General features: G+C 41.9%; 1 protein-coding gene across 2 annotated transcripts in view; it reads left to right on the top strand.

Moving 5' to 3' along the window:
• The window catches only part of eml1 (EMAP like 1), a 38,295-nt gene extending 31,494 nt beyond the window's left edge, over nt 1-6,801 (top strand). For both annotated transcript variants that reach the window (XM_070919865.1, XM_070919864.1), the window contains 10 exons: nt 136-287; nt 782-907; nt 1,325-1,456; nt 2,047-2,114; nt 2,284-2,372; nt 2,952-3,049; nt 3,401-3,488; nt 4,323-4,418; nt 4,512-4,642; nt 4,737-6,801. In XM_070919865.1, coding sequence (XP_070775966.1) covers nt 136-287; nt 782-907; nt 1,325-1,456; nt 2,047-2,114; nt 2,284-2,372; nt 2,952-3,049; nt 3,401-3,488; nt 4,323-4,418; nt 4,512-4,642; nt 4,737-4,862 — 1,106 coding nt within the window. In that variant the 3' untranslated portion in view covers nt 4,863-6,801. The remainder of the gene's footprint in view (nt 1-135; nt 288-781; nt 908-1,324; nt 1,457-2,046; nt 2,115-2,283; nt 2,373-2,951; nt 3,050-3,400; nt 3,489-4,322; nt 4,419-4,511; nt 4,643-4,736) is intronic.
• The last annotated feature ends 8,127 nt before the right edge of the window (nt 6,802-14,928 follow it).

The raw sequence follows: 14,928 nt of genomic DNA, 5'->3' as shown, positions 1-14,928 counted from the left end.
ATTGATCACCCTGTCTGTCTGTCTGTCTGTCTGTCTGTCTGTCTGTTAATCTGCCCTCCTCAAACAGTCGACCTTTATGTTGGACTCTCGCCAACTGAATCTTCTCATCCATCTCATCCCATCTCTGTCACGCAGGCACTAATCGCATCAGCCACGTCATCCAAGGAGCTCATGAGGGCAGCATCTTTGCTCTGTCCATGCTGAGGAACGGCACGCTGGTGTCCGGAGGAAAAGACCGTAGGCTCGTCTCCTGGGACAGCAGCTACCAGCAGATACAAACGGTGGAGGTGAGAAGTTCAATAAAAATCAAGAAAATTCAATTATTCCAAGGCTTCTCTCTTGAAAAATAAAAATGAAGTCTATAAATCACACATCATTTTAAATCATACTTTGAAAAATGATTTCATTAGAAGGACGCATGGGTTTTTAATGTAGAGCTCTACAGCGTCCTAATGATCTGCTGTTACCACACGCTGTTAATATGTTTCAATAAAATGTTAAGCAGCTCCTTCTTTTAAAGTAGGTTGCTTATATTAGCCAGAAATTTCACTCCCGCCAGAGGCGGTCGGGCTATGCATTCTGAACACTGCACCATATCATAAATATTACAGAGGATGAGATGGGTTTGTGCTCGCAATGAGATTCATGGGTATTTATAGTGATGAGAATTATGGATTGCTCATGTCTTATTTGCTCTAAGGAGACTTATTATGCTGTAAAATATTTGTTGATGTGTGGATTCCAGGTGAACAGATGGTTTGCATGGTTATTTTCTCCACAGGTGCCCGAGTTGTTTGGTCCCATCCGGACTATAGCAGAGGGCAGAGGGGAGACTGTGCTCATCGGGACCACCAAGCACTTTGTTTTGCGAGGCAGTTTGGATGGAGAATTCATGCCTATTACACAGGTAGATGCAGCCGTCTAGCACACTATTTCTACATTTGTAGTATGGTGTAAGGCTGCAGCTAACAACTATTTTCATCATCGATGAATCTGCAAGTCTCGATTAATCAGTTCATTGTTTGGTCTCTCAAATGTCAGAAAATAGTGAAAAAGGTCTTGTTTTCAAAAGTCTTGTCGGACCAACAGTTCACAACCCAAAAATATTCAGTTAACAAAGAAATAACACTGAGAAGTCTTCAGTTGGAGTTGCTGGAACCAGAGAATATTTGCGTAAAACAATTAATCAATTATCAAAATAATTGCAGGTTAATCTTCCGTCATCGACTAATAGATTAATCATTAATTGTTGCAGCACTACTCTGATGTTGTCCAAGTACTGGACAAAGTAAAGCTTACATTTGAAAGGCTGTGATCTCTCCAGGGTCACACTGACGAGTTGTGGGGTCTGGCTGTCCACCCATGGAAGCCTCAGTTCCTCACCTGTGGCTATGACAGGCAGGTCTGCCTGTGGGACTCGAGTTCCCATCAGCTCATCTGGACAAAGAGTATGGAAGTAAGTCTAAGTCAACACTGCCCCCTGGGGTCAGTCATGGGAATTAAACAGCACACAGCACGTGATCAATCAGCCACTATTCTATCAGTTCTGATGTCCTAATAAACAGCAGGAACTCCACATTTAGCAACTAAAATGTACAAATTTACATGGAAACAACCAGAGTCATATGACAATCTGCAATGCACTAATGCAAGTTTTGAATGAGTGGTGACATCAAAGATCCCCCCAGACATTTTTTATGACATATGAAAATACTCATTTCACAACATGAATTACTGGAAACAAGACGCCTCCTGCTTCACTGAAGTAAATTCTCAGTGTTTGTGTACTGAAGTTTTATGTTGCATACAGGACTGTGATTGGTTTCCAAACTAGTTGTGATGTCACACGATACATACACTTGTTAAACTGAGATTTAAGGTGAGCACAGAGAAGCTGTTGAATGTGAAAACAGCCTTTTAGTGTCAAACCCTGCACACACATCGTTCTGCAGTGAAGCTCAAACATCTGAATGAAGTGACAACAAGCAGAACACATTGTTGAGTGGAGGGGGACTTTAGATATACTCTTCTTCCTGTTTCTGACAGGATGCTGCCCAATCAGCAGGCTTCCACCCGTCTGGAGCTGTGGTTGCCATAGGAACCCAGACTGGCAGGTAGGGGATTGCATCACCAAAAAAACACTTAAATATAGCCACATATAGTGTTTATTTAATCCTAAGAAAACAGAGAATCCTCTAGGGCAGATTTTGATTATTATTAGATTGATGAAAAACCAGATAGTTGATCAGTCTGTCATTGATCAGTCCGTCATTGATCCTGCAGGTGGTTGGTGCTCGACACTGACTCCAAGGATCTCGTCACAATGCACACAGATGGGAACGAACAGCTGTCAGTTATGAGCTACGGGCCAGGTACGGTGATAACTTCTGACAGTGTGTCTGTTTTATCTTTTGTTATTTGGACATTTACAACACAGCATGTTTTTATGACAAGGAAAAAAATATTAAGGGTTATTTAAAAAAAGGCAAATTGATGACACCAGGAAAAGCTACAAGTCAAATGATTTCAGGTTTTATAAAGAAATATTTCTAGAAACATCATTACAAACAATGATTAAATGAAAGATCAATGAATTCTGGATATTTTTGATCTTAACTGACTTATTCCACTAAAATTTCTCCTGTATCCAAACATGAAACCAGGTTGCCTTGAAAGAATGTTAACGATTGTGCAAAGCTTTTTACAAAGCATTTAATCTCAGATGACACTGTGAAGAGTGTCTGGAGATTTGTTTCTGCCTTATTTGAATTGTTAATAAAGACTGTTTCAACTTTAACTGTACCTTAATCCATTCATGTTAACAATCCATATCCCTCCACATACTGTGCGTCCAACCAACACAATCTACTTATAGATTAACATCTGCAAACATCTACATTTTATTTTATTTTGCTTCCAATAATCTTCCCGTCTGCTTTTATTTTATTTAGATGGCAATTTCATGGCCATCGGTTCCCACGACAACTACATCTACATCTACGCCGTGGCAGAAAACGGGAGGAAGTACAGCCGAGTGGGGAAGTGTTCGGTGAGCACCTGTATTTATAATCCCGCACCCCCACCATCCTGCTCCTTTTATTTTTAGTTCCTCCCCGCATCAACTTTATATTTAGGTCCCTCCTCGGCTCTATATTTGGGCCTCCACTCTGAACGCTCTGTCCTCGCTGTGTGTTGATAAAGAAGCTGTAAAATTATAAATGACAACGAGCTGAGTCATACGGTGTCGTGTCTACATAAACATAATGACTAAGGGTTGCTGTATCAAATCAAACCCACATTTTTGGGATAATTTCTGATGTTTAAAAGAACGCATTGCCTCTACTCCAGGAATACTGTGAAAATAAATAATCTAACTTGGTCCCTTTGTATCATATCTCAGGGTCACTCTAGCTTCATCACCCATCTGGACTGGTCAGTGGACTCCCAGTACCTGGTATCAAATTCAGGGGACTATGAGATACTGTATTGTAAGTATGATCACTGTCGTCCTCTCACAGCCTTTTTTATTTTTGATGGGTTTATTATTCTGCGACGTTACCAATGAAATAATGTTTAAAATGTCACAACAAGTTTGACAGACACTCAAAATTTCTGCACCACTTGACTCCTTTATCCTTCTCATTTGAAGAGCACCTGCTCGGTATCGTGTCAGCAAAAGTGTCTGTAACATTTTATAATAAGAGTACACAACACATGCTTAAGTAATGCATTAATATCACGAATGTCTGTTGAAACTTTGGCAGAAACTTGTGTGTTCATGTAGGATCCCATCACTGAGAGTTAAAAGCTGATTGATAAAACAGGCGTTCAGGGCCTTTAATGGATCATCAATTAATGAATGTTAACTCACAGTTAATTATTTTACATGCCACCAAATTCTCTGGACTCCAGTTACATACAACAGTACTTGTTGTACTTGATGTTTTTTATCTGAACTGGTGGTCAGATGCAAACATGTTGCTGCATAATAAATCACATAAACTCATCATTTCTTAATGGTGAGCAACAGGACTTCATTATACATCTTGACATCATTCATAAATTAATTATTATGAAGTGTTACCTAATTGTAAATGTATACAGTAGCAGTTAATTCAACACATTAGCTGTCTTAGCGGACACAGTTTCCAATCAAAACTGAAGTTGACAAGAGCTGATTTTTGCTGTGAAGCAGATGTTGAAAACTGTCAGAATGACTCATGAGTGTGATGGACTCACGATGCAGTATACAAACATTGGCATAGTGGTGATTTTGTTAACGTAACAGTAACCGTGATACTAATTTAACTGTGTTTCCTCAGGGATCCCATCAGTGTGTAAGCAGGTGGTCAGTGTGGAGACCACCAGAGACATTGAGTGGGCCACTTACACCTGCACTCTGGGCTTCCAGGTCTTTGGTAAGTGAGGGCTCCTCCCCTCCCCCTCTTCAGGTGTGTGATTGTGTTTTAACGACCATTCAGTAGACGTCTCCACTGCCCTCTACTCCTCAGGCTTGTGGCCCGATGGCTCGGACGGCACGGACATCAACGCTGTCTGCAGGACCAACGATAAGAGCCTCCTGGTTACTGGAGACGACTTTGGGAAGGTCCATCTATTCTCATACCCCTGTTCACAGTTCAGGGTAAGATGCTGTGTACTGATATGCAAAATGTACATCTCAGTGCTGTTGAAGCTCTTGTAAAAGGCAAAGTTGGTTATTTGCTTTTTCTTTTCAGGCTCCCAGCCATGTTTACGGTGGCCACAGCAGTCACGTGACCAATGTGACCTTCCTGTATGACGACAGCTACCTGGTGTCGACTGGAGGGAAGGACATGAGCGTGATGCAGTGGAGGATAGTCTGAGCGAGCAGAGAGAAACAGACGCTGTCGGGTTTCTTACCGCTGCTGGGGCCTGAAACCCAGCTGAGGCAAACTGAACTGAACTGAACTGCACTAAACTGAACCGAACCAAACTTAAATTAACTCAGACGCTTAAAAAAAAACTGAACTGAAGTGAATTGACCGAAGAGTGACCTGAGGTTTCCTTTCTGATCTGCTCTCAGATCCCAAAAAGAGATGAACTGTTGGAGGTGTACTGTGCGGTTGCTTGAAATACAAAAAAAATCTTGAATCTTTCTCCTTTTTCTTTATTCACACTATATGTAAAAAGAAAAATCTCTCTCTCTCTCATGTACTGTAGCCTGCTCACCAATGACATGAGACAAAACAAATCATACTGAACAGAACCAAAGGCTCTGACTTTATGACTGCGTTTGTACAGTTTTGGTTTTCACTGGTCTTGTATTGTGCACAGATGATGGACTGATGATGGACTTTGCTTTCTCTGAACCGTTCCCAGACTGAACATCGTCGCGCTGAAGATCCAAGAGCACTGCAACAAAAACTGTGTCCGGAAAGAACGTAGTGATTTTCTAATTGTTAAACTTTATTTTATTTTGTATTTAACAACTCAGGAAAGCACTAGTGAAGCAGGACTCCTCCCTGTTATTAATATTGACATATCAGAACGAGCCCTAAACACATCTCACTAAAACATCAACCACAGTTAATATCAGACACAACTGTTGTCCAGCCATGACTGATTCATTTGTGTTGACTAATTGTGTATAAAAACTACCTACACAGTCGAGGCAAATGCTGAATGTGATGGACATGATGATTAAATACAGGAGAATACTGTCGGTGAACAGGAGTCCAGTCAGATGAGATGTTACCTGCGTTTGAAACTATGATCATTTGGGGAAATTATTTAAGGGCAATGAAAAATTACATTATCTGGATTCAAAGAGAGGATTTTAATCATTTTCCACATTATCTTCTACGTTTTTGTGCTTCCAGGTCTTTAAAAAAGGCTCCTTTTCTATTATTTATTTATTATGAGTCAAACCTCTCACTGCCAATTTCAGTTCCTTTGAGTTTTTCCCTTCATTAAATCCCTGTTTAGTCCCCGATGTGTAAATATACTGAGAGGCTTGAAACACATTATGAGCTAAATGTGCGTGAATAATACAGTATTTGAAACTACTTCAGAGGTTTGGAATGAGTTGTTTGTATCTTTCCTTTTCCTCGAGGTGCAAGGAAGATGAAAATGAAGCATGTGTTTGGGGGTTTTCAATGATGTGAAGCATTTTCAAATCTGTATCTATCTGCATTTTACTGCGCCGGGATCAGTTGAGGATGGGGACGTGTGAGACCATTACACTGTAACTGTTTAGGTCTGATGTGCTCTTCAGCTGTGCACCATCAGTCACTGGCGAGATATTTAACTGAGCCTTATTGAGGTGTATTTTTTTTTTTTACTATAAAGCACTGCTTCAGCCTGATAAACATACAGCAGGTCTATTTACCTGCACGATAGAACAAGCAAATCACCATTTAGCACTTACTGGAGCTTTTCATGAACCAACGAAGTCTGCTTTCAACCTTCCAAGCTGCGTACATCACACGTCTCATCTTCTTCTTCTCACTTCTCATAACAGTAAGTAAGTCAATATTACACATGTGCATGAATAAACAAGATGTCTTTGATTGGGGTTTCAGTAGATTTGAGTATGACCAGAACTGCCACGGATTGGAGGCATATTGGTATTGTTTTGAGATTGTGTTGGCTGATCGTTGGAGTTGTCTTATCAGGAAAACCACTGAAATCTTCTAACAGCAGTGATATATAAAGTCACCACTCTGCAGAGTGAATGTAACATGATTTGTCTTACCACTAAACTCTTGGGGCTACAGAATACCATTGAACATTTGTCTGAAAGTAAATACAACATGAAATTCCTATGAGGCTGTGTCTTATATTTTCTACTTTATGACATTTTCTTTTTTGGTGTGTTTATTTCATTTTTAGTATGATCCAGCAATATCATATGTAAATATAATGCAATTTTGTACTCTGGCAAGGTATATTTTTCTCAATAAAAAACGACCATATAGTATAAATACACTATGTAGGCATCTTAAAGATACTACAGCAGAATACCACACGTTTTCCTCTGCAGTTTTGCATTTTTGCCCTTATGTCTTGTAAAACATAAAATCCTACATTAACTTTTCAAATGGTCACTTTCAGTAAATATATAAATAAAATTCAACCTGCAAGTTTCTCTTTTAAGCTTATAGACCACCATAACATTATATAGGCATGCTGGTGATCTCGGGGCGGGGAAGAGGTGTGCGTCTTGGCCGCAGGCGGGCAGCATTGAGCCGGTCTGCTCCCCCCCCCCCCCCTCCCCCCCCCTCCTCTCTCCCTTCGCACGCAGCATTAGCATTTTCCCCCAAATCTCTCCTCCTCACCAAAACACTCCGAATGGGAAGAAAATATGGCATGAGGGAGGCGGCGGCTGACGACCACCGTTCACCGTCTTCTACCGAGCACGAACCCCGGCTGAACATGGACTTAAGGAGAGGCGGCGGCGGCGCGCGTGGAGAGCAGAGACAACGGAGCACAAAGCGGATGGGAGAAAACGCTCGTGCTCTCGTTTAGCGTTTTCTGCAACACGACTCATCGTCTGCCTGTAATATCTCCACAGACGGGACACAATTTGTAACACAAGGTGGGAGCTGGTCCATTCACGCCTCCCAGACTGTATATACAGAGAAAAACAAGCGGACTGTTGGTCCCCTTCGTCAGCCTCGTCAGTGCCATCATCTCCGGCTGAATAAAAGACGAGAAAATGAGGTAAGCGGCGGCCAGCACCATGCGCTCTGTTTGACGCGTCATGACAGATGCGCACCGACACCCAGCCCTCCGCCTCCAGTCTATATCTGCATTTACACATTTATCTTTTCATAATATACAACAGCTAATAATGTAGTGAGGGATATTAGACACGTTATGGCTAATTTTGCTCATGTAGAGACAGCAGTATGAGCATCCAGGGGCCCACCCACCGGGCCTCAGCTCCATATAGCCGTCCTTTACCATTCGCTTTACACTCCTAATACACACGGCGATTAATGTATATCAGTTCTCGTCTCTATTAGCCCTCTATTGTCACCGCCGGACCCGCCCAGTGTGTTCAATGCAGGGTTTTAAGCCGGGCTAATGTTGTCATGGAAACGGCAGCATCATGTATTTCTCCACAAAAGCAGTACAGTGCACCTGGTGGAATAAAAACGCTGGTTACGTTGAACATGACCAGTGTGAGAGGCTGCAGGGGGGGGGTAAATAGGATAACTGAGGGTGCATATAATCATCACAGGAGGAGGAGGGTGTTTATTCTGGTGGTTGCCAGGCAGGTTATCAGACCCCCCCCCCCCCCCCCACACACACACACACACAGACACCTACATAAGCCTACTCCATGACGGATCCACACACTCAGCCTATAGCAAATGTGCCTCATGTTAAAATCCTCATCATATATCAGAGGCTATGGAAGGTATGCTGAGCCTGTCCCTGCTAATGCTGGTATGCGAACTGCGCCGAGGCCCAAAATCTTCTCCAGCAGCAGAGTCTCTTGTTTTCTGTTCTATTTATGAAACATTCCTTTTATATTTCCCCCCCTGCTGCCTTTAGTTTGACTCCTCCGTGTCTCCGTAGCTGCAGCCTGCCCCATTCTGTTTTATGGCCTCAGATTTACTCTGACAGCTCTCTCCTCAGATACAGTGCACTCTCTCTGCTTTTACTGTAGCTACCGGTGTTTGTCTGCATGTGTGAGTGTGACTGTCTGGGTGTGTAGTTGTGCTGTTACTCCCTTCAGAGAGAGAAGAAGTGGTGAAAAAAGAGAGAGCTATAGGTGCTCTCACATCTGGATATCTTGTGTGAAGTACTACTGTTTTTCTTTACTACATCTCCTGCTCCAAATAATTCATCCATTTCCTTTAACCTCACACAACTCAAAGCCAGCAGCTGAATTACTTTGCTCTCAGACAGTAAACATGTAGGATTCATATCTTCCTGTCCAGTTGGATGAACACGCCGTTTCCTCTTTTTCTGTAAAGCTGTGCTGCTCGTGTCCCATCCTGTGCGTTTGTTTTTGCCAGAGGCAGATCTGTTCTTTGACTCGAGCCCAAAAGGGAAGTCTTAAATCTCCACAAAGCAACAACAAGGTGACCTGGCTTTTCTTTTTTGCAGAGTAAAGAAGAAGAAGAGTTAATTCAATGAGATCGTTTGTTCAGCATCACTGCTTCCATTGCTGTGTTTATGTAAGAGTGCACATGCATGTATGCTCATAAGAGTGTGTGTGTGTATGTGTGTGTACACATATGTGAGTATAGCTGAGTTATTTTTAGTCCGGTAACAGTAGTGGTTTTATTATGTGATGCTTCCTCTCTGTTCTCCTTGTCAGACTGGCTGCTGTTGTGTGTGTGTGTGTGTGTGTGTGTGTGTGTGTGTGTGTGTGTGTGTGTGTGTGTGTGTGTGTGTGTGTGTGTGTGTGTGTGCGTGAGAGAGAGAGAAACAGTGGAAGAGGGCAAAAAGCGTCCGTCCGTTACTGTTAACGCAGGATGATTTCTGAAGCGCTTGTTGTGGTGACTCATCGTAGGAAAGGTAGACTGAGCGAGTGCAGCCAGTCGAAGGTAAAACGCTGAGTTGTGCATCTTACTGCAGGCTGCTGCTGCTGCTGCTCTCCGAGCTGATCAGGGAGCAGCTCCACATGAGCCAGCGTCACCGCGTGAAGCCACAACACTCACATCCTCCAGGGTTTCATTGACAGGGATGATGTGTAGTGTTAGAAGCAGGGGACAGGAAACTCTGAAGTAACTGAATCATACCTACACTGGGGCATTGGAAAGGGGATCCTCTCCAATTTTTTGATACTAGTGCCTATATGAGATTATTATTATTATTATTATTATTATTATTATTATTATTATTAATTCAATTTAAGTCAAGTGGCTTTATTGGCACGACTGCATACAATACAACATTGCCAAAGCATATTAAAACGAATGATACAATCATAATAAACATAAATAAACAATAAGCAATAACAATACAAAAGGGCATGGAGAACAACATGGGCTATGGAAGGTAGGTATAATATAAATAAGATATAAACATACAACAGATGAATTATTAATTAATAAACATGAATTATTAGCCATGTGGGACAGGGGCCTCACAGAGCTGCACAGCTCCTGGCAGGCTGTTACGTATCTTACCGACAGTCTACAGCAGTCCTCCCTCTCCCCCAGTAGGACCGGAAGTCTCTATGAGGCACTTAGCTAGAGGAAGAAAATATTGTCTGTAAGATTTTGATATTGGTTGCAGTGAGTTAGGAAGCTTCTCCTCTGTGGGCAGCCAGGTCTGTCTGTGCCGGCCTCCCTCAATGGCCCAGATGTGTTCACTCAGTCTGTATTTAGTCAGCGTTCCCCTCAGTATCAGTCCCCTCAGCCTCAGCTGTGCTTTGTGTTTAATGCTAAGAAGCAATTGTTAGCATGCATCGGACAAAGAATTTAAATATTTTAATGGAAAGTCAAACCAACACATGCCAAACACAGACACTGCATCAACAAAGACAAACAGATTAACCAACAGTCATATGAAAATCATGATACAATATTCAGTAGTGTGAGAGGTCTTTTGTGAAGAAGTGTTGAAGCTGTTTTGTCTATCTCCTGTAGTGCTTTCTGATTTTCTGCTCTGTAACACCACGAGCCAATACAGTTATACCCTTCATACTGTAATCTGGTCATTTTCTAGCATATCCCATACATCATATACAGGCTTTATGTTGTTGGAGATCTGATGAAGAATCTGCATCATGTGGCCTGATGGAGGTCAAACAGGCCATATCAGATGATCCCACCACATAAAGGCATTTACAGCTAAGCGAGGCACTTCTTCTTTCTCTCTCTCTCAGGCTTTTGATCCTACAGTATCCTACAGTTTAAACTTTTTTTGTATGTTCTCGTACACATTTACACAACGTACATTAGCTTCTGCAGCTTTACCAGCCTTTTATTCCTGCGGCCCATTTCATGCAAAGCCCTGTTTTTGGAAAAGAAGATTATCTTGTATTTCAGTAACCTTCCAGGCTCCATTTTGGGCCTGGAGTCTGTTGCATGTTTCTTACTATTTTCTAAACCCACAAAGCCTCCTAATCTTTTAGTGGACTAGATTGCTCTTTGTTTGTTTCCCACACCTCCGCTCGCTGTGGCAAAGAAGCTTAATAGTCTAAGTTTGCTCCAGCCAGATGGACCACCGGTTGAGGACGAATTCTGATGAAGCCACAAGGAAACCACAAATGTTACACCAGATGAATGAAAGCCTTTGTTGCCTGGATATAAAACTAATAATTACATCTGCTCCTGCAGCGCACCTAATTTTTGAGCTTTAATGTTGTCTCCTTTTATGAAAGCCGGGTTGAACGAATGCACTGGTGTGTTGCTGTGTGTTTTCCGTAGTTAATTGGTGATTAGGGGTTATAGTTTACATGCATTCTTTAAAATTCAGCTACTATAGAATCTATTTAAAGCTACACACCCTACTTTTTCTGAATTTTATGCGCTATAGACAGGCGGGTTGTAAGAGCGCTCCTGTTTCCTATATAGGCTAACATGTAATTTCCATCCAGTGGAAAAGACTCCTTGGAGGTTGAAAGACGGCACTCCAATCCTCGGAGCGGAGAGAGATGACTGGTCTGCGCTGGTCACATGATCCTCTCTCTCTCTATCTCTCTCTCTCTCTTGCATTCCCTTACTCTGTTGCAACACTCCTCATCTCTCTCGCTCAGTCCTTCCCTCCCACTCTTTCTGTGTCTCAGTCTTGTGTCTGCTCTGTTGCTGGATTTTTAAAAAAACATTTTTCAGAAGATGTGAAGAAGGGAATGGTTGAGTTTTGCGTCAGCGTCGGACAGCATGTGCACCGCTCTCTCCTCTCAGGCTGACACTTCCCCCTCTCCTCCATAATCTCCCCCTTTATACCTCCTTTCATCCTTTGCTTGAGGGCTGGACTGTCTTCTTCAGCGACATGTATTCCCTGGATGACTTTGGGTAAGGCAACACGACTCCTCATCATCACCTCTTTCTCTGTCTCTTTTAGTTTTTCTGTGGTTTTGGAGTAGTGTGAGTAAAAGTAAAGGATTGGCTGCGGTAATGGTTCTTTTCTCTAGAGTTTCTGTTTAAAGCCTGCCTCAGCTTTCAGACAGCAGAATCAGTTTGGTTCTTCAAACAGCATTTGTAGCCTGCAAAAAAAAACTGCACTTCTTTGTGTATCATCCTGGATATCGTTCCAGCTCTACATGCTGTTGAAAAATGCAACTGGCTTGAGTTGGAGAGAAATCAAGGAAAAACTGGAAGAGGAAAATCTCCTCTAGGAGTTGCTGACTTTCCCTCGTCTGTCTCCTTCTTTCCACCCCTCTGTGTTTTCTCTGGAGCCAGCTGTTAGCAGAGACGCCTGATTGGTTACCCTTTAGCATATCTTTCATTGGTTCAGTCTTTTTCCTGGGAAGAAGGAGTGAGTTCCTTGCTGTCTGTCAGTGTGTCTGCTCAGCTGCTCTCTGTCGTTCACAGGACGGATCCCATCTGACTCGTTGCATGTGTGAGAAAAGAAAGACAGGAAGAAAGGGATAGAGAGCGCTAATCTCTGAATGGCTGAATGAGTGGGACTATCAAAAGCCAGATGATGCAAGGATAGAGGGGTCTCTGTATAATATGGCCCTGGCAGATTAGAGCGGGTGATTTGTTGAAGCTCAAATACAGATGTGGAGCCGAGTAGGGCAGAGGAGATAACATCAGAGGTTTGCATGCACTCTAGTAATCTACTGTAAAGTACAGTACATCAGAGGGAAAACCTCTCGGCCTCTCTCTCACAGTATGTTCATTATTTATGAGGTACTGCTCACACTGGTCATTGCTCACTCAGATTATAATGTTGTAAAATGTAACAAAAAAGAAACTTAAATCATATGTTACACCATGTTTTTTGGTCCAAATCTGTCAATTTTTAGAAAACATGACCTCAAAGCTGCCTCTAGTTAGTTTTCTGAAAACTAACTTTGCTCAACTCTTCATCTAAACCATCCTGTCATCATTACTCCCCATTTAGCTGTCAGTTATTCCCTTTCTTACTGTCATCCTCCAGACATTTCAGCTGACAAATCCATCAGTAACAGCACATATTCCTGTTAATGACGCAGGATACAACGAAAAAGCCTACAGCATTATATAACACTGGGAAATCAAAGAATTGCATCAAATTTGGACAAGCTTATGTTCGTCCTGTCATTTCGTGCCCCCCTGTGTGTCCGTCTGTGCATCCTATGAAGTATTGTCCTCCAAATGGAAGCGTTGTTTCCCCTTTAAGGATCAGGATTAGTGGCAGGACGCGGATCTGAGAGCGCTGAGGAAGGTGGAGTGAGGCGGAGGAGAAGAGGAGGTGGGGGAGGGGTTTGCGTAGAAGTGGGGGTTGCCGTCCATATTGTACTGTATGTGTCCATGACAATTAGCCTGCGGGCCAACTGGCATCTATAGATGTATGTGATGAATAAGTGATGCCGTTATGGGGGTCAACATGCTTCACGGCTGCTTGCTGTAAATATGCTACCAAGAAAATATCTCCTTTATTAAGACAATAATTCCTAATCAAGCTCCTGAGACTCCTTCAGTCTCATTTGATATATTGATTCTGCATATCAATATAAAACCAATATTGTGACTAGATGAGTCTTTGCTTGGTCATAAAGGTTGAATTACAGCTCTGACTGTTCTGGTTGTACTGAACAATAAATGCCTCTACTTGCTGAATATCGTATCCACATTACTAATGATTAAATATTTGAGGAAGGCAATAGTGAAAGAACCAAAAACAATCCTTTATTTACAACATTTCCTGCCTTCAGAGCCTTATACTTTGACCTGATTAAAGTGTGCAGGGTTTTTTTTCGGTTCTTTCACAGTCAGTTTATGATCTGACAATGAGACTGTCTGGAGTGCAAGAGCTTTGCGATATGTGTTAACTGCTAGAAATGCAAGAGGCACCCCCAATATATTATCAGTACAGAGGAGTAACAAAGAAGCCAGGGGTACATCGCATTGGACAGAAATATTATAAAACACACATATATTAAGTGTCTTGATAGCCTTTTTGAATTAGAAAGTAGTTTCACATATTGTTCAACATCCCTCAGGAAAAAAGCTAAGTAAGGATTTTTATTGCTAAATTTACATTTATGAATGAAAAATCTTGCCAACATCATTATCAAGTTTATTATTAAAAAGGATTTGCCTTCTTTTCTTGAGTTTTTGACAATACCAAACACCACATGTTCCCATAATAATGTAAAATCTTTAAAGATATGATCAATGACAAATCAATATATTGTCACCTTATCAGTATTGAGGAACTGAGATGATGTAATCACATTAGGAATGACAGATATTCATGTATGAACCAACTCAATCAGTACCCTTTAACAGCGAAGATGTAACACGATTGAAGGGAAATATTAAGAATGTATCTGAGAAAATAGGGTAGTATTTCTCAATGTGTGGAGTATTTCTGAGGAACTGTCTGAGAAAATTTTAGATGAACTATCTGGATAAAGTTGAGGTCTTTTGAATTTTTATTTCCTCTGGTTTTGTATTTAATTTAGTTTTTAGCACCCACGTCCAAACATTATTTTGTTGCAGTCATTATGTTTCCTTTCATGACCTAAACTGTACCTGTAAACAGTTTAAAGTATAGTACTTAACATCGGCTGTTTATATTTGTTAACCATATCTCTAGTAAGCCCCTCTGGGACATCCACATATTACGTCACATGTTTGATGCTCAGTGTGATCGCTTGCCCCGCATTGTTAAGCATTGCCGGTTATCATTTTGTAAATGTTAGTGAGCCGGCAGTGTCCCCTCCTCAGGGCACGACAGAGCCTCGTCTGTCACAGATCGAGCTTGTTAACATTTCCCCGGGCTGTCCTGAAGTCCAGCTGGGCACTCAGAGCCGCAACGGTAATTCTGCTT

This window comes from Enoplosus armatus, chromosome 15, assembly GCF_043641665.1.
Source record: "Enoplosus armatus isolate fEnoArm2 chromosome 15, fEnoArm2.hap1, whole genome shotgun sequence".
NCBI classification, from domain to species: Eukaryota; Metazoa; Chordata; class Actinopteri; order Centrarchiformes; family Enoplosidae; genus Enoplosus; species Enoplosus armatus.
Note: the sequence above shows the minus strand (reverse complement) of the source record. Positions and strands in the feature narration are given on the sequence as shown.